We start from the raw sequence: 26,135 nt of genomic DNA, 5'->3' as shown, positions 1-26,135 counted from the left end.
CCATAATCTGGCGAGGGGGCTCCTGAGGGAGAGTCAGGCATACACAGCCAAATCCAGTCCCCCCACCTTTCACGCCGTCCGCCCCTTCTCCTAGCGCTCTGGGTACTACCCTTCCGCCTCCCAAGGATCCGTGCCGAGGTACAACTATCCCTGTGTGCCCCTGCACAGTAGAGATCACGCTAGCTTATTTCAAAGGTGCGCCCCAAGAAAGACGGGAAGTGCACCTCCTGGAGGGCCCGGACCGGCTTCCAGAGTCCGAAATCTCTGCTGCCCAGTTGCGTTATCGTGACGGAGCCTCAGCCCAGTCCCTGAAACCTACTACGCAGTCCTGCCCCAGAGCCCCTGGCTTTGGGAGCCAGAAGCCGCTGGCAGGGATTAGGATCCGGGATCCGGTTCACGCGGCTTCCCAGCCCGCCGGCAGAGGCAGCTCCCGCTTGAGCCTCCAGGGGGTTGGGGGAGCCGGGAGGGTGGGGTGGAGGCGGGCGGGGCCTCCGCCGCGGCGGGCGGGGCGTGGGTGGGTCTTCAGCACCCGAGCCACCCCCTCCCCCGGCTGGTCCGCAGCCCCGCCCCGGCCCCTCCCTCCGGCCTGTGCGGCGGGTCCGGCGGCGGCGCCGGCGCGGGGACAGGCGGAGGCGCGGGACGTGGGGCGGCGCCGCGGGCAGGGCCGGGTGGACGGGCGCTGGCAGTGGGGGCAGCGCCGCGGGCCGCTCCGAGTGGCCGCAGTCTGGGCCTTGGTCCTCCCATCCTGCTCCGCCGCGGTGAGTGCGACGGGCGGCCCCCAGGGGTGCGTTTGTATCCCTGTCTGCCTGGCTCCGGGTCCAAGTCCGAACGGCGGTGTGTCTGTCCGAGTGTCTGTGGGTGGGGGCACAGATGCTTTTCGAAAGCTCTGTCTGTCTCTGTCCACGTGAGGCGTGTCCGTGTCCGTGAGAGCAGTGGGGGGATTCTTCGGGCTGTGGCTGCTCACGTGAGGTCCATGTTTGAGGGGGGAGGCGCGGGTGGATGGGTGATGGTTCCTTGGAGGAGCTCGAGGTTTGGGGGCTTGTGTATGGTGGTGGAGGGTGTCGAACGCTTCGGCCGAGGGTGTTGGTGGTGTGGCGGGTGGGGTTGCTGAATGGGACTCTGCAATCTTGTGGCCCAGCTCGTCTGAGGGGTTCCTTTCTCCCTGGTGCAGATACTTCCACCCCAGGCTCCCCCACCCCCTTCATCCTCCTTAGGCACCCAGAAGCCCACCAGCCCGGGTGGAGGACACTCTTTTCCTCCTCTGGCGCTGCTCTCTGGACAGGAAGCCTCATCCGGGGGCTGCTTGTTGTAGGAAAGGACCCCTTTGATTCCCCTTCAGCCTGGGCCCCGCCTGGAGGACCCCAGGCCCCTCCCTGGTTCTAGCCGCCTCCCTTCTGGACTTGGCTTCAGATCCTGGGCTGCAAACCTGCAGGGACAGATGGTTGCAGGTTGGGGGGGCAGGCTGCACCCCAGGGAGGTCGGTCTGACTGAAGGCAGGTTCTGGGCTTGTTCCTGGTGTGGGGGTCTCTGATGTGGACAGCATAAACCCACAACTAGCTCCAGTAGGAAGATGAGATCTGCGAGGTTGGAGTGGGTGCAGAGGTCTTTTTCACGGGTCTTTCCCTGTTTGTCTTGTCCAGCTCACCAGTGCCCATTCATCCCCTAAGTAGGGCTCTGATTTGCTGCAGAATTGGAATCAGAGCTGCAGGCCTGACAGGTGCCCTGCCTCTCTTGGCTTGCATGCCTCCAGTGACAGAGCACTGAACTACCTTATGCTGTAGAAGAGCTTTTTTATGTTAAGTAGATGTCTTTTTCCTTGGAACTTTGTTTACTTGTCTTGTTATTGACTCTGCTTTTGCCTCTCTGTCTGGTGAGAGGGAACTGCAGTGATTTAAACATGGCTCTCCTGTCACCAACATATACGGAGCACCCTCTGTGTGCCAGGTGCTGCCTCAGCCACTTAGGGGACAATGGCATTCTTGCTGAGAGAAGAGCTTAAGCAAAGGCCCACAGTCCATGTTCAGAAAAACAGAGCAAAACCATATGGCTAGAGTAGAGGGTGCCCAAAGAGAGTGTCATGGGTGCCCTAAACTTAGCAAACATTTGTTTTGGAAGGGAGGTGAGAGGCAACTACAACGATCCTCTAACACACCTAGTCTTACTGTGGAAACCAGCAATCAAATCCCCAAGGTGGGATTTAATCATGGCACATAATACAGTCTGTAGGGACCTTTGGCTGGAAAGAGAACCTTGGGAAACACAGATTTGGGGAACAAAAAGACCCCCCCCTCCAATCCCAATATATAAGTAAGGGGATGGAGTAGGAACTTGCCCAGAGTCTTACCTTGCAGTAGTGAGATTAGTGACAGAGTCAAAGCTATTTCCTAAATCTCGTGACCTTTTACTTGGTTACATTTTAGAGGCAGAATCAAGAATATAGTCATAGCTAGTATCTGAAAGGTAAAAGAACAAAAAGAATTGAGAAGATTCACAGGGTTCTGGCTCACGTGGCCAGGTAGGTAGTGGTATGTTTTATTGAGAGGAGAAATACCAGCAGAAAGAGTAGGTTAAGGGAAGATGAAATCAGTTTTAGACTAATCTCTGTGCATCATCCATGTAGAGATGTCCAAGATATGGTTGGATAGACGGGCCTGGTGTTCAAAAAAGTTTTCTGCAAAGGAGATAAGGCTTTGCAAGTCAAGTGGATGGTAACTGAAACCGTGGGAGATGATGAGATTTCCCAGGCAGAGTATGAAACTAAGAGAAGAGGCCCTTGACCAAAGCCCTGGGGAATTAGACATTTAAGGAATGGGCAGGTGGAGAACCCCTAGCAAGTGAATCATGAACACACCTAGTACAACCTCTGCCCTTTTGAGTCTTGCTCTCTTGCCCCAACTGGTCCATGTTTCTTAATTTTTTCATGCTTCTGTTCCTTTACTCACTGTTTTCCCAATGTACCTGTCAAGCTCCTGCAAGACTCAGTTCATATATCCCTTCCTCTGGAAGCCCCCTTTATTCTCCTCCACCACCTTTAGAGTTAGAGATTTCCTTCTTTTTTCAGCCGCAACAGTTTGAATATGTCAGTATCATGACAACACATTGCGGTTGTATATTTCCATGTCTCTTTCCCACACTAGTCTGAGAACTTGTGAGGGGCATGGTGTACATCTGTCTCTGCTTTGTGTCTCCAGTTCCCAGGTGAAGAGCCTGGTCCAGAGTATGCCCAGGGCAGTCTGATTGTTTGCTAGGCTAATCAGCTGATTGGACGGTTCATCCACTTGCTCACTCTGGCAGTGGTGGGGGAGAAAGCACCGTGAATTTCATCACTTTCCTTCCTAGTCAATCTGACTTAAAGTATTCCTTGGCATTCAGGACTTTTCCTCCTCCAGGGATTTTTCTGTTCCAGAGAAACCCCTGAAACTGTAACCTGCAGTCATTGTCATTTTGCTGAGGTCTCAAATGATCAAATACACTTGGGGGTTAGTATACAGGACTGAGTCATTTTAAGAAGTAAGTGAGCCATACTGACCTCTTGCATCATTTTCTAACAATGCCTTGGTCACCTACCTCTAGCCACAGCTGTGTAAATCATGTGTCCTGGGACTCTCATGAGGTTGTAGGAGGAAGTGTTGGAGGAAACTGGATGCTGTGTGAGAATTTGGAGAAACTGAAAAGCCTTGAAACATATCCTTTGCAGATGTCAAGGATCTAATGGAGTCAGCACTGACTTTCTTCATTTGCTCACAATCAACTTCCTTCTCAGCCCTCTGGATCTGGCTTCCTCTCCTCCAGCCTCTGGAAACCATGCTCCCTAGAGTTAAAGACAGCTTTCTTCTGCTTTAGATCCTAGTGCCTCTCTGCAGCATTTCACAATGAAGGTTGTTCCCTTATTCATGAAACTTTTTCTCCCTTGGTCTTGACAATATTTCTCCTTCCCGGTTTCTCCTGCCTCTCGAGCCACACCTTTTCAATTTATTTGCAAGCAAGCTTTGTTTCCTGGGCCTCTCCCTTAAATTTTAAGGTTCCTCAGGGCACAGTCACAGGCTCTCCCTTCTTTCCTTATGCTGCCTGGGTCATGTCAGCCAATTCCATGGCTCTAGGCACCATCTCTACACCAGTGACTCCCAAGTCCCTGTCTCCAGGCTGACCTCTTTCCCAGGCTCTGGCCTACCTTTCCCGTTGGCAGCCGGACCTCTCCATTCACATGCTCCATAGGCACCTCAGATTTATCTCACGAAAACACTGAACTTTTCATCCCTTCATCCAGCTGCTCCTCTTCCAAGCCAGAACACAAGGAGTCCTCTCCAATTCTTTCTTCTCTATTCTTCACATTCCACCGACCAGTCATCAAGTTCTGTTGATTCTGCTCTATGAAATCTACTTCTCTCTACCTCCCCTTTGCTACTCCCCTAGTCAAGGCCACCATTACCCCTCCTATGGAATATCATGCAGTCTCACCTTTCCCCTGGTGACCCTTTTAAACTACCTTTCGCACAGCAGTCAAAAAGTGACTCTTGTGGCTCTATCACTTCATACTTTAACCCTCTCTACCCCCGCAACCCTCCCACCCTCCAGCCCCCCACCCCAAAGTTTCCCTTGCTCTTTGAATAAAGGCTTACTCCCCAAACAGGGAAGAGTAAGTCTAAACTCCTTAATAAGGCCAACAAAACATTGTGTGATCTAGCTCCTGCCTATCATTCCATTTCATTTCTTAGCCCTCTTCTGTCAGTGTGTGATTCAGGCTCCTGAAGTAGAAAGTACCATGCTCTGTAACTCTTCCTCATCCTGGAGCTCTCAGCGTAAATGACACTTTCTTCAGGAGAACTCTCTTGACCCCCAACTTTCAGTAACCCCTCTCCCCTGACCCAGCTCTAGGTTAGGTGACCTCTCTGCTCCTGTAGCAACCCATGCTTCCCCCACAGACCCTTCCACATTGCCTTGTAGTAATCTCTTAAGAGTGTACAGCCCATGGAGGCTGCACTGAGACTATTTATCCTTGTATTCCCCGTTCTAGCAGTGGTGTTGAGTGAATGCTGTATGTGGAAATGAGGTGCCTTTAGAACTGAGCCATAAAAAATGGGTGGAATAAGGGATGTAGGGATGACAGTAGGCAGCCTGAGGAAGGAGGGTGAACTCTCAGTCCTGAGTTCAAGATCCTCCAAATTTGCTCTGTGAAAATCAGTCCACCTAAACCATCACCTATAGGACCTTGGGGCCAGATCTCCAGGACATGATGGGATGGAGAGGTGGGAGTAGGAGCCCAAGAGAAAAAGGGAATCTTAGTGATTCAGGCTGGGGGATGGCCTCTGCGATTGCATGCCCAGCAAGACTGGGTGGGGAACTGAAGCAGGAAGGGGAAGGGAGGGAGGAGCTGTCCGTCCTTGGATGTAGCCCAGTCCCCGCCCCTGTGTGACAAGCTGGGAGAGCCCCTTGGGTTTGGAGTGAGGCGGAGCCTGGTATCCAGCTGCCCCAGCAGGGCCCAGTAGACCACTCCTACTCTTCCTCCCAAGCCCTCCCCTTCACCAGATAGAGCCTCAGCTTAGCTCCAGCCTCCTGTTCCTTCCACCAACCCTCAGTCTGTCCTCCTCCTGCTGTGTTGTTCTGCTGTTAGGTCTACCTGGAGAACCTCAGAATGCCAGTGCTTGCATCAGGAGAGGATGCTCTCAGGGATGCCATTCCTATCCTATTTCTACTCATGCCCACCCTTACACAAACATAAGACATATGCAGTTCAGCTTCTTCTGCTCCTCCCCAAACCTGGAGAAGGTTCTGGACTGGCCCCCACACGTTTGTTTGTTCATTCACTCACTCATTGTCTTTACAGAGCCTATGGTGCATCTAGCTGGGCACAGATAGTGGTTACCAGATTCTAGCCATGGCGTGTTTTGAAGGAGTCCAGCTGTCTTTCTGCCTCCCTTCATGGCCACATTTCTCTCATGAACTGTCTACAGCCAATATTGTTAGTGTCTTCGTCTCCATTCATCACTCAGCCCCTACAGCCCCGCTGCTGCCCCTGCTGGGCCACCACAGCCAGACCTGGTGGGCTTTCCCGTCTTCATTTGCCTCCATCATCCCTTATTTCTTGAATCACTCTCTTCCTTGGATTTATTTGGGTCCATGGACTCCTGGTTTTCTTCCACTCCTTTGGGTTCTCCTTTGCCCTGCACTCTCTGTCCCTAGGTAGACTCATCCATTCTCATTGCTTTAATGCCATTAATGTGCCAATGCTTCCGAATCGGTAGCCAGCCAGATTCTGTTCTACCCAGCTTATATTCTGTTTCTTACTTGACATCTCTACCTGGATATCATACAGCGCCTCAAACTTTGCTTGCTGAAAACAGAATGCCCCACATCAGTTCCTCACCTTTCATGGTCTCTGGGCATGGCCCACCACGTGCTCAAGTGGGAACCTGGGAGTCATTCATGATCGGCATTCCCTTTTTCTTTTCACACCCAATCCATCATGATGTCTTTTTGATTCAACCTCATGAATATTTTTCAAATAAGTCTACCCTTTTGCCTATATCTCTGCTAATACCCAGCATCATCTGACAGGAAGAACTGAGGCAGCTTCCTAACTGGTCTCCCTGCCTCCAATCTGGTTCCACCTAATCCCCATAGCTACCAGAGGAGCTTTTTAATTTATTTTTATTTTTTTTTGTAAATTACACCATGCCATCCTCCCACCCCCAATTAGTATAAAATCCCAATATTGAACATCAAGGTTCTTGGTGACTCGTTTCATCCTACCTTCCCAGACTCACCTCTTGCCTTTTATTCACTTTGCACTGACCGCATGGTCCTTTCAAGTTCTCAGTGAGCCTTCTGCCTAAGAACTTCCATTCCCGCTGTTCCTTCAGCCCAGAATGATTTCCCCCACCTCACTCCTTGATGCCCCCACCCTCATCTCTACCATTTTCCTTCCATTCTTCAGAGCTCAACTTAAAAGTTACCTGGTTGGAGAGGCCCTCTCTGATCACCCAAACAAAAAAGTGTTGTTTCTCATAGGAGCCTTTCTTCTTTTTAGCACTCTCCTCCCCCACAATGTATAAGTACGTATTTGTTTATTTGCTTTTAAAATATACGTCGGGACACCTGGGTGGCATAGTCAGTTAAGTGTCTGACACTTGGTTTCAGCTCAGGTCATGATCTCATGGTTGTGGGATCGGGCCCCACATCTGGCTCCTTACTCAGAATGGAGTCTGCTTGGGTTCTCTCTCTCCCTCTGCCCCTCCTGCTCTCCTGCTGGTACACATACTCTCTCTCTAAGATAAATAAATCTTTTAAAAAATAAACAATAAAATAAAATATATGTTACCACTCCCCACCACAAGGACAGTAACCATATGTTTTGTTTATCACTCTATCCCCATCACCTGCACAAAGTAGACACTTAATTAAATATTTGTTGAATTATGGAATCAATTCAATAAATATGGATCAATCCTTATGTCAGGCTCCATGCTGAGTGTTAGGAATTAAAAAATAAGATATAATGCCTGCCTTTAAGAACTCTGCTTTCAGGGCACCTGGGTGGCTCAGTGGGTTAAGCCTCTGCCTTTGGCTCAGGTCACGATCCCAGGGTCCTGGGATCGAGCCCTGCCTCTGGCTTTCTGCTCGGCGGGGAGCCTGCTTCCCCCCTCCCTCTACCTGCCTCTGCCTCTCTGCCTGCTTGTTATCTCTCTCTCTGTAAAAAAAAAAAAAAAAAAAAAAAAAAAAAAAAAAAAGAACTCTGCCTGCAGTGAAGGAAGAAGAGAAGTAATGAGAAAATTACAGTATAGCATATCCAGGCTAGAATAGAGGAAATACAGAGTATGGAGGGACCTAAAAGTGGAATACCTAACCCAGACTTCAGGAAATCAGAGAGGACCTTCTGGAGGAAGTAACATTTATGTGGGGACCTAAAAGATGAGTGGGAGCCAGCAGGTAAATGGGGACTTGGAAGAAGATCTCAGGCAAAGAGAACAGAATATGTGACTTGCCAGAAGCAAAAGAGAACAAGTTTTCCAGGAACTGAAGAGAAACCAATGTGACTGATCACAGAATAATGAGACATGAGGTAGTAGAGGGAGGTATGGGCCAGACAAAGCTAAGCCTTGTTGGCCAATCTGAGGAGTCTGGACTTTGTCTTCTGGACAGTGGAGAACCACTGAAGGGTTTTAACAGGGGGTAGGCGACAAGGTGGAACCTGTGTTTTAGGAGCATCAGTCCAGCTGCCAGGGGGTTAGATGAGAGACACAAACAAGGAGACAAGGATACCAATTAGGAGGCTGCCGCTGTATCGCAGGAGAGACTTGGTGGCAACCTGACTGAGGGCAGTAGCTATGTGCTTGGAGAAAAGGGGAGAAGATATTCCAGAGGCAGACTCCGCCAGACCTGATACTGACTAGAATTCTGATTGAATATGATCCCAGACAGGTGTGCTGAGAGCATAAGTAGAAGAGCCACAGGTAGTTAGGGGAGACCCTCCAGGAAGAGGGTCTCCTGGAGGAGGATTTGGGGAGGGCAGAGGAAGTGAAGGATGGGTGTGTCACTAAAAGTGGGCATCTCTGTACTGTGCACTCAACATACACTATTGCAGATTCTCAAAACATCCGTTTGAAACTGAGGCTCAGAGAGGTTATATGGATTGTCTGAGGTCACATACCTTGTTAGAGGCTGAGCTGGGTTTCAAACCCAATCTAAGCCTACATCTGTGGTTTTAACCAGAGCACCATGCTCAGAGGCCCCTCAGTCCACCTACTTCACCCTGTTGCTTTCTGGTCACTGCCCATCCTACCTCTGGCAGGGAAGAAATGGAGTTGGTTCTCTGCAGGGGATTTGAGTGGTGGGGCTCAGGTGGGGAGAGGAAGTGTGGGCCTCCCTGGAGCTGACCATCTCTCTGTACACAGGCTGCTGTGAGTGGTGGGAACCGTCTGTGGGCACCATGGCGAAGAGGGAGGACAGCCCTGGCCCAGAGGTCCAGCCGATGGACAAGCAGTTCCTGGTGTGCAGCATCTGCCTGGATCGCTACCGATGCCCCAAGGTTCTGCCTTGCCTGCATACCTTTTGTGAGAGGTGAGGGGTGTGTGTATGTGTGTATGTGTGAGGGGGAGGTATGAAGTCCTTGCAGGCCCGCCTGGGATGGGGGTGGCACATGTGAAAGTGCAGGAGGGAGGGAAATGTAGGCACACATAGGGCAGCAGATGTACCCCAACCTGCTGGAGATGTATGAGAGGACCAGAAGCTGCTAACACTGGACCACAGCCCCTGCCCCTTCCCAAACCTCAAGCAGCTTTCAACACTGCCAGAGACATCAGACAGAGAGGTCATCCATGAGTGGCAGCACCTGAAGAGTTTGTCAGCAGTGGGAGGATGATTGACAGTCTGTCCTTCCCTGCTTGTCTTCATGGTTGTCCTGAGGCACTGAGTGAAAGGCAGCTACTTCCCACCTTTAGGCTTTTAGCCAGTATTTGTTTATTGAGCATCTACTATGTGCCAGACTATCCCAGGCATGGGGTATGATAAGCAGACAGATGTCATACTTGCTCTTAAAGAGCTTTCAGTGTAGTTAAAGGGGAAAGATAGTAATCAAATGATCATATAGCCAGACTATAGATAAATATCACCCCCTTTATAAGGCTGCAAATAAAGTGCTAAGCTATGAGAGTTTAGCTAAGGTCTGTCACAGTTGGGAGAAGGAGGGAAGGTTTCCCTGAGGGGCAACCTGGAGTATGCACTAAATGAAGTTGGTGACTTAACTAGTGAAGGGAGTGGTAGGAGCCTTCTATGCAGAAGGAAGAACATGGACAGGCATGTGGCCTGAGGGAATGTGTCAGGTAAGGGGGCCTGGAGGAAACCTGGTGAGGTGGGAGCAGAGCAGTGTGACTGACATGGTTGGGGTGAAGTTGCAGCGGCATGTGAGGCCCACACCACAGGGGGCTTTTAGACCTGTCAGAGAATTTTACCTTTACTCTGAGGGCCCCAGGAAACCTCTGGTCCTGGGGTCTTCGTACCATTGCCTCCACCCAAGCCTTCCCGCTGCCTTCTGCCTTCATGGAAAGCTGCCTCTGCCAGGGGGACACACTTCCTTTCCAGCCCCACTGCTCTTTAAAATGTCAGCTCTGCTGCTCTCCCCCCTGTCTTCAACTGTAAGCAGTTCCAGCCTTCTGGCTTCTTCCAGGATCTTCCATCAACCTGGGTGATTTCACTATTCATTTAGGCCTCTTGGTTCTCAACTGTTTTTCCAGACGCATCCTCCATACCACTTCCGGATGCCTGGATCTTGCCATCATCCAGAACAATATCGCTTCTGTGGTCATAAACTCTGGTATCCCACTCCTGGATCCCATTACCCCGGTGCCACTATACCAGCTTTGACTAGGTTTAGACGTCCCGCCACCTCAACTGCTCCTTCTCCCAGCTGCCAGCTCCATCCTTTCCTACCCGTGCCAGGCTGACCATCTCTGTGACCTATGTGACCATGCCACAGTTCCCTCGGGTCTTTGCTCTTTTCTGAACCCCTGCAGCAGATGCTCAACCCCGGATCACAACTGTAATTGAACATCTCTGCACTTCCTCCTCCTCAGGCCCAGATCACTGAGCAGTCCTGGAAAAAATCAGTGCCCGAGAAATGATGATACCAGTAGCAACAGTGTATCGATTGCTTACTATTTGCCGGGGTCTGGCTAAGTGATAGATATGTGCTGAATCCCTTAATCCTCACAATAGATACTTTATTATCCCCATTTTAGAGGGGAGTAAACTAGGCTTCAGAGTCAGTGAGTAAGAATTGTTTCTGAGGCTCCACAGTAAGTAGACAGCTGAGGTCTGAATCCAGTTTTGACTGCAGGGCCTTCCCTGTTAACTACTACTCATTTATCTCTTGGTCCCTGCTCTCTAAGAGCTTATGCCTTAGTGGGGGGTGACTGACAGTAAGCAAGCAAATAACTGAACGGGAGGGACGCCTGGGTGGCTCAGTTGGTTAAGCAGCTGCCTTCGGCTCAGGTCATGATCCCAGCGTCCTGGGATCGAGTCCCACATCGGGCTCCTTGCTCAGCAGGGAGCCTGCTTCTCCCTCTGCCTCTGCCTGCCATTCTGTCTGCCTGTGCTTGCTCTCTCCCCCCCCCTCTCTCTCTCTGATAAATAAATAAAATCTTTGAAAAAAAAAAATAACTGAACGGGAGAGTTGTAGCCTGTGCTAAGCGCTTTGTAGAAAGTAAGCAAGGATTGAGTGGGGGTGGTTGGGCCAGGGGCTATTCTGCATAGAGTCATCAGGGAAGGCTTCCCTGAGGAGGTGACATTTGACCTGAGGCCTGAGGTTGAGGAGACAGACTTGCAGATTGTTCCAGGCAATGGGAAAAACCCATGCCAAGGCCTTCAGGAAGGGGTAATCTGGGCACGTTCAGAGATCAAAAGAAATGAATGTGGCTGACTGAGGAGAATGAAGTAAAGTCTAAAAGCGCCAGGACAGTTCATTGAGGAACTTGGTGGTTTTAGAAAACTGTTTAGATTTTATTATAAACGCAATGGAAAACAATTGGAGGAGGGCTTTTGTTTTTGTTTTGGGCAAGGGATTAACGTGACATGAATTAGATTTTAAAGCTCCCTCTGGCTGCTGTGTTGGAGAATGGATTACAGAGGAGCAAGAATGGAAAGAGGAAACCAGTTAGGAAGGTAGTGGAAGCCAGGTGTGCTGAACATGTAGGAATGAGGTCTTGATGAGTTCTCAGGTATTTTGCTGGGGAAACCCCAGATTCAGTGAGCTGGGCAGAACTGCAGGGGGACAGATTTTAATGGCTGAAATTCAGATTTCAGGGTTGATGCAGTGACTGGCGATGAGAAATGGGAGGTCTGGAGAGCATGAGAAGGGACAGCTGAGGTGAAGTGGAGGAAGAGATCACTGGGTTTGAGGAGGTCAAGGAATTGAGATCCTGATGCTGGATGGATCACCTCGTAGATGTCAGAGCCCCTGAGAGTGATGGCAGGAGTGTATGTATATGGTGGGGGAGGGACAGTGTTGGGGGTCAGCAGTAACAGAAGAGAGTGAGTCAGAAGAAAGTCTTCAGCCACTTCAGCAACCATGATAGCAACTGAAGATAGTAACAGGAGAGTGGTATAGACAGAAGGCATGAGCTTCCAAAGAGCTGAAGAAGAACAGAAATGTTCCAGCTGCAGGGTGGGTGGGGAAGACTCAACCCCACCTTCTGGACCTAAGGAATGTGGAGTATGAGACGAAACCACTTTCTACTTGAGACAACTGCTGGAAAAACTAGGTCACAAATAAGTTAATATTTGTGAAGCACTTAGAATTGTGCCTGGCACATAGTGTTTGTTAAATAAATAAAACTTAATTAATGCAGATCCAGAGGTGTAGAGAACATTAAGAGACTGGGGATATAGGAAAGTGTGCACCATGAAGATCTTCCCTCCATAGATTCGTGGTCTCCAAACACAGCCAGGGGCTGTGTGTTTCTAGAAAGCTTCCTCTCCTCCTCCCTTCAGTGACTAATCCCAGCCCTCACCAGTCTTCTGAACCCCTCCTTCACTCTTAGCAGCTGATCTTGCCTGAAGCAACCGAGGGATCTTCTGTAACTTCACCCCTGTGCTCTCCCTTTCCCCCTTCCCCCACTCAGAGAATGGGGTCCACTTCTCCTCCTCAGGCCATTCGGAGCCATTACCCCCTCCCAGAGCCCTGCCCATGCTTCTTCTTGGTTCTATGTCTCCTCTCCTGGCTGTGCAACTGATAAACGTGCCCAAGGCTCCTTGTTCCTTGATAGCTGCCATGCAGTCCCTCAAGCCCCTTTTGTCTCAAACTCCCATCCTCTCATTCAGTTTTCAACCAGCAGCAGTCAAGCTTTCCTTTTCCTGGTACTCCCTATCCCCTGCCCCCAGTTTTCCTTACCAACAAAAGTACTCTCACATCGGCCAAATTCAGGGAGCCTCTTTCCAGTCCTTACCTTCCCTGACTCCTCAGCCACTTTGACACTGATCACTGATCCTTCCCTCCTTCTAGAAACGCACTACCCACTTTACTGTCTTGTCAGTGTCTCTCCTCCTACCTCTCTGCTGGTTCCTCTTTGCTCTCATTCCATATTTGCTCTATCCTGCTTTTCTCACTGAACACGCCTTTTGGGCTGATCTCATCCTCTCCTGTGGCTACAGAAGCTACCTCGATGTCAGTGCCATCCCCATCTCTCCTTGCCTTTTCCCCAGCTGTCTTCTGGGCCCCTACTACTTGGATGTACCACTGTTCCAATAAACTTAGCCAGGTCAAAGCTGAATGCCTTTATAAGCCATTCCTCTTTCTGTGTTTTTCATCTTAGTGACTGTCAGCACCATCCACTCAGTCATCTAAGCTAGGAATCTGGGAGTCAACCAAGACTCATCTTTCACTCCCTATATCTTCTCAGACCTAACACCTCCTACTGCTGTACTTCTTAAATACTTCTCAAATTTGTTCCAGTTCATAGTCTACATTGCTACTGCCTAATTCCGGGTTTTTCTTATCTACTGCAAGATCTCTTACAAGACTATTGCAAGAGTATCTTGGCTAAGCACATGTTTTGCCTTGGATTTAAATCCAGACTCCAGTGCTCACTGGCTTTGTTACCTTGGACAGCTTTCCCTTTTTGAGTCCATTAACATAAACATAAAGCATAAAGCACAGGACCTGTCACATAGTACTTAATAAACAGTAACTGGATGACAGTGACGATGATGATGATGCTGTATGCTGTCTCATCACATTCACATTCATCCTTCTCGGAGGCAATGAAGATAATAGAACATAAACCTGGCTGTACCATGCTCCTGGTGTTCCCTATTGCTATTGGGATATTTTCTCTTTTTTTTCTTTTTTTTAATATTTTACTTATTAGAGCGAGAGATAGAGAGTATGCATGAGCAGGGGAAGGGGCAGAGGCAGAGGGAAGGGGAAAAGCAGACTCCCCTCTGAGCAGGCAGCCCAAAGCAGGGATCAATCCCAGAATAACTGGATACTGGGATCATGACCTGAGCTGAAGGCAGATGCTTAACCAACTGAACCACCCAGGTGTCCCTGGGATAATTTCTAACCTCCTAATGTGGCCCATGTGACCTTCTATGCTTCTCTCTCCGGACTTCTTTTACCGCTTCTTGCCTCAAACTCGATCTCCAGCCACCTCACACTGCTTCCTTACTTACATGATGCAGTTTCTGGCCACCTTCTGGGTCTGGAACACCCTTCCTCTTCTCCCTGTACTTTTCTTTCGTTAGGCTAACATTGACTTATCCAGGACGATTTAGCTTAAATCCTCTGATGCTTTTTCTGGCTTTTCTGTCCACAGCAACCCCTCCCAGGGCCAGATGCCCCTTCTACACATTTCCTTATTATTGCATGTACAGTATTCTTTATGTTAATAATAAATAATACTAATACCCTACAATATATAGTGCTGTGAGTTGGCATGTGAGCAATTCACATTTAATCCTCCCTCCAATACCCTGTGAAGTCTGTGCTGCCTCCATTTTACAAAGGAAGGATCCTTGGCTCATAAAAGGTATGTCATTTAGCAGGGGTCTCATAGATGACCCACCTAGGAGTTGAACCCAGCAGCTGAATTCCAGGCTGCGAGTTGGCTGTGAGTTGCCATGCCCTTACCATTATACTATTTACTTCTATAAATTCTTACTGTGACTTTTTTTCCTCTCTCAACTTGGAAATATTTTAGAGATGGGTACTGTGGTTTATCTACTTATCGCCAGAGCTTGGCCCAGATTTGGCAAGAGTAGGCAGTCAGTAAATGTTTAATGAGTTAATGGGAGGAGGGGCTAGTTGCACATTTTCTATGAGAATGGTTTGTAAACACCTGTGAAAGGTGAGCCTGTATTTGTGCAGTGTGAGGAATGCAGATCTGTCTGCTCTTCTGAGAGAGATCAGGGTTGTGTTTTACTCAGTAGTGAAAGGTGAGGCCTTTCACACCTGTTGGCAGAACAAGACATGTGTGCTAATCAGATAGATTACAGAATGAAGTATATATCTGTGAGGAGAATTGGCATTCCTGGAAGGCACGAGGAGGGGTGCACTGATTTTGCCCACTCCTCCTTTCTTTGACTCCCCCTCCTCCCTGGCCAGATGCCTCCAGAACTACATACCTGCCCAGAGCCTGACGCTGTCATGTCCGGTGTGTCGGCAGACATCCATCCTCCCCGAGCAGGGTGTCTCAGCACTGCAGAACAACTTCTTCATCAGCAGCCTCATGGAGGCGATGCAGCAGGCACCTGATGGGGCCCACGACCCGGAGGACCCCCACCCCCTCAGCGCAGTGGCTGGCCGCCCCCTCTCCTGCCCCAACCATGAAGGCAAGGTGGGCCCAAGCAGGCCCAGTGAGGCCAGGACTTGGGGTGGAGGGTGAGGAGCAGTTGTGGGAGGGGCCAAGTGGCTGTGGGTGAGAGGGTGTCTCTCTGGATAAGTGATCCAGGTAGGGAACGCACCTGGAAGGTGAAGGGCAAGAAGGGCAGAGCAGGAGGGGAGGAGGCAAAGCAGTTTGGTGTCTAGCCATTGCTTGACTGGAGCGTTTTTGCCGCCAGACGATGGAGTTTTACTGTGAGGCCTGCGAAACTGCCATGTGTGGCGAGTGCCGCGCCGGGGAGCACCGGGAGCATGGCACCGTGCTGCTGCGAGATGTGGTGGAGCAGCACAAGGCGGCCCTGCAGCGCCAGCTCGAGGCGGTGCGCGGCCGGTAGGAGCGGGGGAGGGGGGGAAATCTGGGCTGCGGGACGCTGGGGATGCTAGAAATAAAACTGTTCTGGAGGGCAGGGAGGTGTTGGGGAGGGGATCTCCTGGACAACACAGTAGATTCTGCCCTGAGAAGGAATGGTTTGGTGAAGCCATCCTCAGGCAACCCTGGTTAAGAGATGTTTCCCCTCCCTAGACTGCCACAACTGTCCGCAGCTATCGCCTTAGTGGGGGGCATCAGCCAGCAGCTGCAGGAGCGCAAAGCAGAGGCCCTAGCCCAGATCAGCGCAGCCTTCGAGGACCTGGAGCAAGCACTGCAGCAGCGCAAGCAGGCTCTGGTTAGCGACCTGGAGGCCATCTGTGGGGCCAAGCAGAAGGTGCGTCTGTTCACCCTTCCCTACCACCATCCGTTGTGAGATGGCCTTACTGCCACCATGCTTTCCATACCTGGGCACCCCTTCCCCCATACTATACTTTCTGCCCCCTGACCTGGCCCCATAGGTACCGCGGTATCTGTGTTCCTTGTCCATACTCACCCTCTTGCATTTCCTTCATGCTATAGTACTGTAAGGTCATGAGGAATCACAGAGACCCTTTCGGTGCCAGTGTGCGCACCCAACCCTCCCCCAACCCCTCCTCAGGTGTTGCAGACCCAGTTAGACACACTGCGCCAGGGTCAAGAACACATCGGCAGCAGCTGCAGCTTTGCTGAGCAGGCACTGCGCCTGGGCTCGGCTCCGGAGGTGTTGCTAGTGCGCAAGCACATGCGAGAGCGTCTGGCGGCGTTGGCGGCCCAGGCCTTCCCGGAGCGGCCACACGAGAACGCGCAGCTGGAACTAGTCCTTGAGGTCGACGGGCTGCGGCGGTCGGTGCTCAATCTTGGCGCGCTGCTCACCACGAGCGCTACTGCACACGAGACGGTGGCGACGGGCGAGGGCCTGCGCCAGGCGCTGGTGGGCCAGCCCGCCTCGCTCACCGTCACTACCAAAGACAAGGACGGGAGGCTGGTGCGCACAGGCAGCGCCGAGCTGCGCGCAGAGATCACCGGCCCCGACGGCACGCGCCTTCCTGTGCCGGTGGTGGACCACAAGAACGGCACATACGAGCTAGTGTACACCGCGCGCGCCGAAGGCGAGCTGCTCCTCTCAGTGCTGCTCTACGGACAACCGGTGCGCGGCAGCCCCTTCCGCGTGCGTGCCCTGCGTCCTGGGGACTTGCCACCTTCCCCAGACGACGTCAAGCGCCGTGTCAAGTCCCCCGGCGGCCCGGGCAGCCACGTGCGCCAGAAGGCCGTGCGTCGGCCCAGCTCCATGTACAGCACGGGCGGCAAACGGAAGGACAACCCCATTGAGGACGAGCTTGTCTTCCGTGTTGGTACAGAAGGCTGAGGGCGGAGCCAGATGGGTTGGGCTCAGGATATTGGGCAGGGCAGAGTGGGAAGGTGACTCTAAATGACCTCAGCGAACTGTTTAACTGTTTTGTTTTCCCTCCCTGCCTTCCCCACAGGCAGCCGAGGAAGAGAGAAGGGCGAATTCACCAATTTACAGGGAGTGTCGGCAGCTAGCAGCGGCCGGATAGTGGTAGCAGACAGTAACAACCAATGTATCCAGGTAAGCGCCTTTCCTCTTCTCCCGTGATGCCAGTAAAGGTCCTCAAACTACAGCCTCCTGAAAAAACAGTGTACTGGTCACCTCTTGAAAGATGAACCAGCCCTTGAAGATAGTACCAGTACTTTAAGAGCAGTGAATCATAGCACGATCCCTCACCAGCCCCCCACTTGCTATCCACTCCTACTGGTCGCAACACTATCCTGCCGCCCCTTCAGTGGTTAGGCACGGGTTTTACTATGCTTGCAGCCTCTACCTCCCAGGCTGGGCCTCAGGCTACACAAGCTCATGGACCCCAAAGATCTGGTTCATTCTTCATACACTTCTCTCTGTTTAATCCTTCACCTGAGGGGCTTCCTTTCTGCCCTGTCCCCACGTGGTCTGGATGCAGGCTCCCTGCTTTCCTTTCATTGTACCAGCCTGGCTCCAGAGTGTATCTTGTCTCTGCTGGTCTCTGCAAACATATGGTTGGCTAGACAGTCAGATGGGGGTAACTTGTGAAAAGAGGTGTTTTCTAGACGCTAAACTATAGTGCAGCCTCACAGGTCGTCCTGTCCCTGGTGCTCCCAGTCCCTCACATACCTGATGAAAGCATCTGCTGCACAACACAAGTGGACATGGCCTCACTGCACTTTGAGCTCCTTAAAGCCAGGAAGCATGCTTTTCTCTCTCTTTTCCTTGTATTGAGCCCAGAGGCTAGTGACAGACACTGGCTTCGGAGACGGTACAGCAGCAGTTCAAAGCTCAGGCTCTGAAACTGGACACCTGGGCTTGAATCCCAGCTCTACCACTTACTGACAAGTCACGTGATCTCTCTGAGCTTCAGTTAACTCGTGTGTAAAATTAGGAAAAGAATACCTCATGGAGTTGCTGGGAGCATTAAAATGACTTAATGCACAGTGTCTGACACCTGGTGAACCTTCTAATATTAGGTATTGTTAAAAATATCATTGTCCAGGTGGAGACTGTAAACAAAAGCCAGAAGGTAGAAGAGTGCTGGAGGGGGTTGTTAAGGGAGCTGGAAGTATCCCAGGCAGCTGGACATAGATTACTATTAGGAGCTGAGTAGCTGAGGTCACATTGTAAACAGTTTCGGAGAGGATGCTGTGGAATTTTGATTTTATCCTGTTCTGGATTGTTTCTAACTACCGTGCACTTCAGTTCTTGAAAACATTTTATCGGGTGGCAGAACTTCTTTTGAAGATCCTTGCTTCACAACACCTATAAATTTAAAATTCTTCCTGACCCTATCTGAGTACCCCTGCCACAAGTCTGTCACCTCAATGTCAGCTGCTCCCACCCCCTGCTTTCCATGTTAGCAGGCTGAAGGTGCCAGGAACTCTTCCATGGCCATATTCCTGGTCCTGTCCAGCCTGCTTTTACTCCTCCCCTATTCCTAAGGGCAGAGGAATGGAGAGGTGCAGGGCAGCACATGGAAACATTTCAGTCCAGCCTAGACAGTGAGGGAGGGATCGGGTGGGGTGGGAGGGGTGGTGCCGAGGCCCTACTCAGTCCCACCTTCCACCTTCCAACTCCTTTTCTCCTCCTTATGCCAGGGATGGCTTTTTGTCCAAAAGGCTGAGATTTGGGAAATTGTCCCTGGTGTGCACACACGGGTGCTCACATGCACGCAAAGATGTATGCTGCTTTGTCTCCCTGAAGAGGGACTGGGGAATTGAGAGGGAGGGCCTTGGGGGGCCCCCTCTCCTCTCCAGATACCTGCTGCTCCTACAGCAGCCTTCCTTCTCGCTCCTACCCCACCTGCCTCCTAATTTCATAATTGCTAGGAGGTGGGCTCTTGGATTCCAGAGCTGAGTTTCTGCTTCCTTTATTTTGGGGTCTTTCAGGCTCCCAAATAGATGTTGCCTCCCCTCCCCATTCATGAGGTTTGATAGCCTTGTGAACTTTTCCTCCTTTGGACTGTCTATGGTGACAGCTGAGGTAGATCCCTTTGTTTTGCCGAATCAGCATCAGCTGACAGGAGAGAAAAAACATTTTGTGATTTTTGAATGAAAAATTTGATTTGTATATATTACATCCTTGTGTAATAGTCTTAGTCTTTTAAAAAAATAGTCTTTATAAAAAATTTTTATCAGCTCTTCTGTGGAAACTTCCTCATTTTCTTCAGGCAGAATATTAATCACATTCTTCTCTGAGTTTCCTCAGCCTTTGCTGTATCACTTTTCATTCTTTATCAGAGTCACTGGTTAGTTGTCTTATTTTTTTAGTCTCTCTGCTCCCCCCACCCCACTAGACTCAGATCCTGAAGTTACTAAGGGCAACCATGGTATAGCTCAGGGACCAAACTAAGGCACCAGCGGATTAGGGATGTTAAGAAAGCAAATATGGCAGGTTTTGGTGAGCTTTCAGATGTCAAGGGAGAAGAGGGGATCAAGAATGGCAGGACCTGGGGCAATGGGTCGCGGGTGCTGCCATTTAGGAGGAGGCCGACCTATCAGTTGGTGAGTTCCCATCTGCACATGGGGAGCGTGAGATGGCTGTGCAGCAGCTGAGAGGAGATGCCCAGCTCTGTGTGAGCTCAAGCTGAGGAATTCATGCATTTATTGACTGCCTTCCATGTGCCCGTTGCTGTGCCAGGAGTGCAAATGCAGCGGCAAAGGCAGCCAGTCCCTGTCTCACCTGAGGCTTACCTCCTTAGGAGATAAGGGTACTCAGCAGTTAGTTGCAGGAGTGACCGTCGTTCACAGGAAAACTATGAAGTGTAGGTTGTGGAGGCCTGCCTTTACCTGTGTGTATTGGTTCAGGGCCTGGAGTTGGTCCTGAAACACTTCTCTGAGGAAGTGACCTGGAAATTTCTGAGAATCACAAGATGAATAGGAGTTGACCATGTGTCACAGGTGGGATAAGAGCGGAAGGGAGGAGCTAGACACCCCACCGCCCGCCACCACGAAGCCTCAGTGTTGAGCTGGAAACTGAGCTGCTCAAACTGGTGGGGAAGGTGGGCGGGGGCCGGTCACACAGCCTCACTGCTAATCTGTCAGGTCCTTTTAGTCCCTCTGACATCAGCTCTTCTGCTCAGGGTGCCTGCCTCTCATGATGGCTAGAGCTGGCCTGCCACAGGGGACCAGGGCAGACTCCAACCATTGGGCTGACCGGCCAGCTGAGGGCATGCTGCAAGTCCACATCAGGAGGAGTTGAAGTTGGCTGGGGGGACCAGTTCAAACATCCCTTCAGGTCTAAGAGGTGGGGATGGGGCAGGGGGCCTAGTCCAGTAAGGAAGGAACAGGTCTAGATGGAAGAGCAGGGCAAGACCCAGAACTTGAGTTCCCCAAGGCTGCTCCTGGCTCTGACTCATCTTGTGTCCCTAGAGCATGTAACAGAGCAAAGAATGTGAGGCTTGTATAGTGAGTGGTTTTGGCTGTGAAGGAGAAACAAGAAGGTTTGGCTGTGGAGGGAAGGAGCTTTAAAGGGACTTTAAAGGAGGTACTCTTAGGATGGGGAGACCTGAGCATGTTGGGCAGCTAAGGGAGGAGGTAAAAGTGGGGGAAAGGTTGGAAGGTTCACTCTGTCTAGGAGAAGGTTACATTGCCAGCCTCTTAGCCTGGATATGCTCATCCTCGTTCTCCACCCCACCCTTTCTTGTCCACTACCAAGTCTTATTGTCTTCCTCTCATGTCTCTTGAGTCCATCTTTGCTCCAGCAAGTGCCCTGCAACAAGCTATCATCCCTTTTCACCTGGACCAGTGCAACACCTCTGACTGCCCAGCTAGTGCCCAGTTTGGACTCCTCCCTGCAGCCAGAGTACTGTTTCTTAAAAGCTCCCATGTGTTTTTTCCAACACCAGCAAGCAGCTCTCAGTGGACACTGACCAGGTGTCCTACAAATTTAACTGATTTTGACTCTGTCTACCTAGAGATAGTATCACTTCCCATAAGACAGTCTCCATGTCAGATGCCAGTCTCAAGTCCAAGTTGTTACTTATGCTTCTGACTGACCAGATATAAATTGGAGGGTCATACGACCCCCTCTTTAGGTTTAATTAATTTGCTATAGTGCCTCATAGAATTCAAAGGAACATTTAATTATGTCTATCAGTTTACTGTAAAGGATAAAGATGAACAGCCAGATGGAGAAGTACATATGGGGAGGTCTAGAAGAGTCTCTAGTGTGGAAACTCTGGTCCCTGTAGAACTGGGGCGTGCCACCCTCCCAGCACCAACCTGGGAGCACATCAAACCTCTGCCTTCCCCTCTTCTTCCCAGAGGTTGGTAGATAGGGCTGAAAGTTCCAACCCTTTAATGATTTGGTCTTTCTGGTGACCAGCCCCATCCTGAAGCTGTGTAGGGGCCCCATCCTAAGTCACCCCATTAGCATAAGCTCAAAAGGGGCTCCTTGTGAATGACAAAAGACACTCTTATTAATCAGAAAATTCCAAGGGTTTGAGGAGCTCTGCACCAGGCACTGGGGACAAAGCCCAAGTATATTTCTTGTTATACCACAAAAGTGAATCTCATCTTATCACTCCCCTGCCCAGAAATGTTCAGTAAATCCTCACTACGCCCAGGATAAAACCCTACTTCTGCTATTCATGGGAGTGCTCCCTGCAGTCCAGCCACCCTGGGCAACCAGTGCCCATCCTGGACACTGTGCCTTTTACATACTGTTCACTCTACTTAAAATGCCTTTCCTCTTCCTGTCCTGGCCAGCATGGTTTGTCTCTTGGCATCCTTATTAGGTCATGAAACCAGATAGTCCTTTCTCAGGGCCTTTCCTGGCCATCCACCCTCCCCCGTCACATCATGTTCCTAGAGTCTCTCTCATCATGCCTGTGCTGCATGTCACCTCAGGTCTGCAGCTATGTCTTATTCTTCTCTATACCCCTCAGCATGGTGTCAGTAAGTGCTTGTTGAATGGCTGAATGATTGGGGGGGGGTATCCTCCCTCAGGATCTTGCTCCCTTCCCTCTGTGCCCACAGTCTCGTCCCTCCTCCCCGCTCCTTCCCTTGCTCCTCTGCTCCAGGTTTTCTCCAATGAAGGCCAGTTCAAATTCCGCTTTGGGGTCCGAGGGCGCTCACCTGGGCAGCTGCAGCGCCCCACAGGTGTGGCAGTGGACACCAATGGAGACATTATTGTGGCAGACTATGACAACCGCTGGGTCAGCATCTTCTCCCCTGAGGGCAAATTCAAGGTAAGAGGCCTATGGTCTTGGTGTTCTGCACTAGTGGTGGCCAGCTGAGGTGAGCATGGTGGTTAGGGCCTGGGATGGTCCATCCCCAGCCCAAGCTTCTCCTTTATTGTCAGGCTGGGACTACTCTCCCCACAAGGCAGGATAAAGCACCTAATGGTATTCCCTTCCTCCAGACCAAGATTGGAGCTGGCCGCCTCATGGGCCCCAAAGGCGTGGCTGTAGACCGGAACGGACATATCATTGTGGTCGACAACAAGTCTTGCTGCGTCTTTACCTTCCAACCCAATGGGAAGCTGGTTGGCCGTTTTGGGGGCCGCGGGGCCACCGACCGTCACTTTGCAGGTATTAGGGAACAATTCAGAGATCTATTCTGATATGCCAGCCCCAGAGAGCTATCCTGGTTACCCCAGATTTAACCACCCCTCCTCCTATACTTTGGCCTTAGAGGACCCCCGTCCCTTTACTGTACCCTAGTACCATCATCCCAGAGACACCTGTCAGCCTCTGAGGCCCCAGCCCTCTTCTAATAGCCTAACTTTGTCATCCTGGATACTCTTCTCCAACCCACTCCGTATCCCAGCTCACTGCCTTAGAAACCACTTTGTATTTTCAGGGCCCCATTTTGTGGCTGTGAACAACAAGAATGAAATTGTAGTGACGGATTTCCATAACCATTCGGTGAAGGTCAGTGTCCTCCTGCCTTCTATGACCACTGTCCCAACATCCTTTCCTCTTTGACAAGACCCCTCTCTGCCTCACCTCCCCCGCTACCACCTTAAGATCATTCATTTGAACAATAAACATTTATGGCATGGCTGCTTTGTCCCAGGCACTATGCTGGAAGCAGGGGATACAGAGATGAACAAGGCAGATACGCTGTCTATCTTCTTAGTAATGGTCTAGCAGGGAAGAAGTGAAGTAGCATATCACAGTGTGTTATTTTGTTACAGTTGTGTGGTAGGGAAGTGCAGGGAACTGTGTGAGGGCATAGCAGAAGCATTTGATTCAGGTGTGATGGAGAACCCCCTAAAGCAGCAGGGGAATTCACCAGAAGGGAGAGGAGGAGGAGAGGACTTCAGGCAAAGGGGACAGGAGGAGCCAAGAACTGGCGGGAGGAACACTTACGTGTGTTTGAGAAACCACAGGTAGTTCAGACTGAGTTTAAAGAGGGGAGTGGTTCAAGTGCCAATGAGTCTCAAGGGGCTTGTTCTCTTCCCAAGAACTGTGGGGAGTCACTGAAGTCCTGCAGGCTGCAGGGCCCCGCAGACCTGTATCTTAGAAAGATTACTCTGGCTGTGGTGAGACTAGTGTCAGGGAGATTGGTCTTCTGTAGTAATCGAGATGGGAAATGTTGAGGACCACTGCAGTGGCAATATATACAGTGGGGTGCAGATTTGAGATCGAATCAGCAGGTTGTGTGAATTCCCTGGTTATCAAGCAGGGGAGAAGGTGGAGTTGAGAATGACTGAGAAAGAGAGCACGGGGGAAGTTGAGCTGTTGGATTTGATCTGTCCGAGGGACACTACCTGGAGATAGTCAGTAGGCAGTGGTAAGCATGGCTGTGAAGCCTGGGAAGAACTGGGCTGGAGCTACAGATCTGGGGGTCCTCAGCCCTGGGGCTTGACCCTGCCCCCTCTAAGGCCCTGCCCTCTGCCTGAGGCCACTTCCCCAGCCCCCAGCCCTTTCCCCTGCCAGGTGTACAGTGCCGACGGTGAGTTCCTCTTCAAGTTTGGCTCCCATGGCGAGGGCAATGGGCAGTTCAACGCCCCCACGGGAGTAGCAGTGGACTCCAACGGGAACATCATCGTGGCTGACTGGGGCAACAGTCGCATCCAGGTGAGGCTTCGGGATGGCTGGGTGGTGAGGCTACCTGCTGTGCTCTGTGCACCCCTCCCCCTCTCCCTGGAAATGCCTCCCACCTGCCTGATCTCACCTCTCTTTCCATTGTCCACTCACTCTCCAGGTATTCGACAGCTCTGGTTCCTTCCTGTCCTACATCAACACGTCTGCAGAGCCACTGTATGGCCCCCAGGGCCTGGCACTGACCTCAGATGGACACGTGGTGGTGGCCGATGCTGGCAACCACTGCTTTAAAGCTTATCGCTACCTCCAGTAGCTGAACAGGGGCTCTGCCTGGCTCATGGAGGGACAGACATGGGGGGATTGGACAAGAGGGTCTGGCCAGGAGGTGGGCTGGACCTGGCAGCACTGAATGTGGGCTGTGGGCGTGGGTGCGCCCGGTGCCCTCCCTCTCCCTCTCTCCCAACCCCACGGTTGCACTTTATTTATTCGGTTCTTGCTTTGGTGACTGGGTGGGCCTGGACTGTGGTCCCAAGGATGTGTGCAGAGCTTCACCTACCCTCCACCCTTTACATACTTGCCCTGTCCCATCAGTCTGCTCCCCACCCACCCCCAGCCTGGGTCCAGAACAGCCTCTTACTCCAGGGCAGAAGTCCCTCTGGTTGTCTCCCTACCACCCCGTACACACTGACAGAGACAGCAATACCCCACCCCCCATATTAAGTAAATGTGTTCACCAAGATGGTTTTGTTGCTTTCTTGTGGGGTGGGGCTGTGAAGGTACAGGAGCTTGGGACTCGTTCTGAACTAAAAGACAGGCAGATCTGGGCAGAGGATCCAGATTCCCAAAGAGCCCTGACATTTTAAAGTTTCAGGAATGGAGCACAAGGGAGGGTGAACCCTGGGGCTCTTAGGCACCTGCCAGATCACTGTCCCAGGCCCACATCTCCTGCAGACACAGTAAGTCCTTTGGCTGCCTGCCCTACAGCTAAGAAGGAACCTGGGAAAATGATCCTTGCCCAGAACACAGCCAGCAGCTGCAGGGAGTACAGTTTGAGGGTATGCTGGTAATCCTGGAAGCCCAAGACCAGGTAAGGGACCTTGGGGCTAATCCCAGGTGGAAGCTGCGTGTGAGAGACTGCAAAGCCAATCTTTGAGCTCAGTGATGAAGCCCTGGAACCCTGCTTTTTCTCCACTCTACGGTTGTTGCCCATTCTCCATGGTGGAATGGGGGTCCTAGCATCCTGAGTTGTCGTGGGCCAGGGTTTGGCTGCCAATTCTGGAAATAAATACAACCAGCACTCAATGCTTGGGAGGCAGGGCCTATGAGGGACTGTGACTTCTCCCTCTATATAAGGCTGAGGCTCAGAGGAATAGGGCATAGGACTGATGAAGTACGGAGCCTGGACTTGAATCTACAGCTGTCATACTCCTAACCTGAAAGTCGCTCCTTACTCATTATGCCCCTTGCATCTGGCATGGTAACTGGCAGAGAAGGCACCCAAGATTTGGGGAATGATGGATCTGGGAAGGTTAGTTATAAGAAGTCCTGGGAAAGCTCAAGACATTGTCCTTCTTTGGGGTGATTCCCAGAGCTAAGATGACAGGGCCTCTCCATGGACCTGTGGAAGACCATGGGGGCTTTGCAGAGATTAAGGGGGACCACATGAACCACATGGAAGTCTTGGTTATCTTCACTTCCCTGATCCTCTTTGTCTTTGCTGGCTGGGACCTGTTGGGCAGGTGTAGGGACATATGAGCTCCCTGCAGTTCTGGGGCAGGTGATCTTATAGGGCCTGCACTTCTGGCTTCAGTTAAGAGTAGGATTGTCTGAACCCATGCCCTGGCCAGCAGAGATGGTGTGCTCACTTATAGGTCCCTCA

The 26,135-nt window shown here is 51.2% G+C and overlaps 1 protein-coding gene across 3 annotated transcripts; it reads left to right on the top strand.

The window, feature by feature from the left end:
• Positions 1–604: 604 nt before the first annotated feature.
• Positions 605–24,995, top strand: TRIM3 (tripartite motif containing 3). 3 transcript variants are annotated; one of them, XM_004781165.3, is made up of 12 exons: positions 605–758; positions 8,892–9,057; positions 15,095–15,326; positions 15,550–15,701; positions 15,894–16,074; positions 16,339–17,071; positions 17,204–17,307; positions 22,286–22,453; positions 22,627–22,795; positions 23,067–23,137; positions 24,149–24,289; positions 24,417–24,995. In XM_004781165.3, the coding sequence occupies exons 2-12, from the start codon at positions 8,927–8,929 to the stop codon at positions 24,567–24,569; spliced, it is 2,235 nt and encodes a 744-aa protein (XP_004781222.1). In that variant the 5' UTR covers positions 605–758; positions 8,892–8,926; the 3' UTR covers positions 24,570–24,995. The 3 variants fall into 3 exon arrangements, with proteins under 3 accessions (XP_004781222.1, XP_004781223.1, XP_004781224.1); XM_004781166.3 differs by having other exon boundaries at positions 605–784; XM_004781167.2 differs by lacking the exon at positions 24,417–24,995 and having other exon boundaries at positions 23,895–24,285.
• The last annotated feature ends 1,140 nt before the right edge of the window (positions 24,996–26,135 follow it).

Source organism: Mustela putorius, unplaced genomic scaffold, assembly GCF_011764305.1.
Source record: "Mustela putorius furo isolate JIRA1106 unplaced genomic scaffold, ASM1176430v1.1 tig00000238_pilon_pilon_pilon, whole genome shotgun sequence".
Classification (NCBI taxonomy): Eukaryota; Metazoa; Chordata; class Mammalia; order Carnivora; family Mustelidae; genus Mustela; species Mustela putorius.
This window is presented reverse-complemented; position numbering and strand designations above follow the sequence as displayed.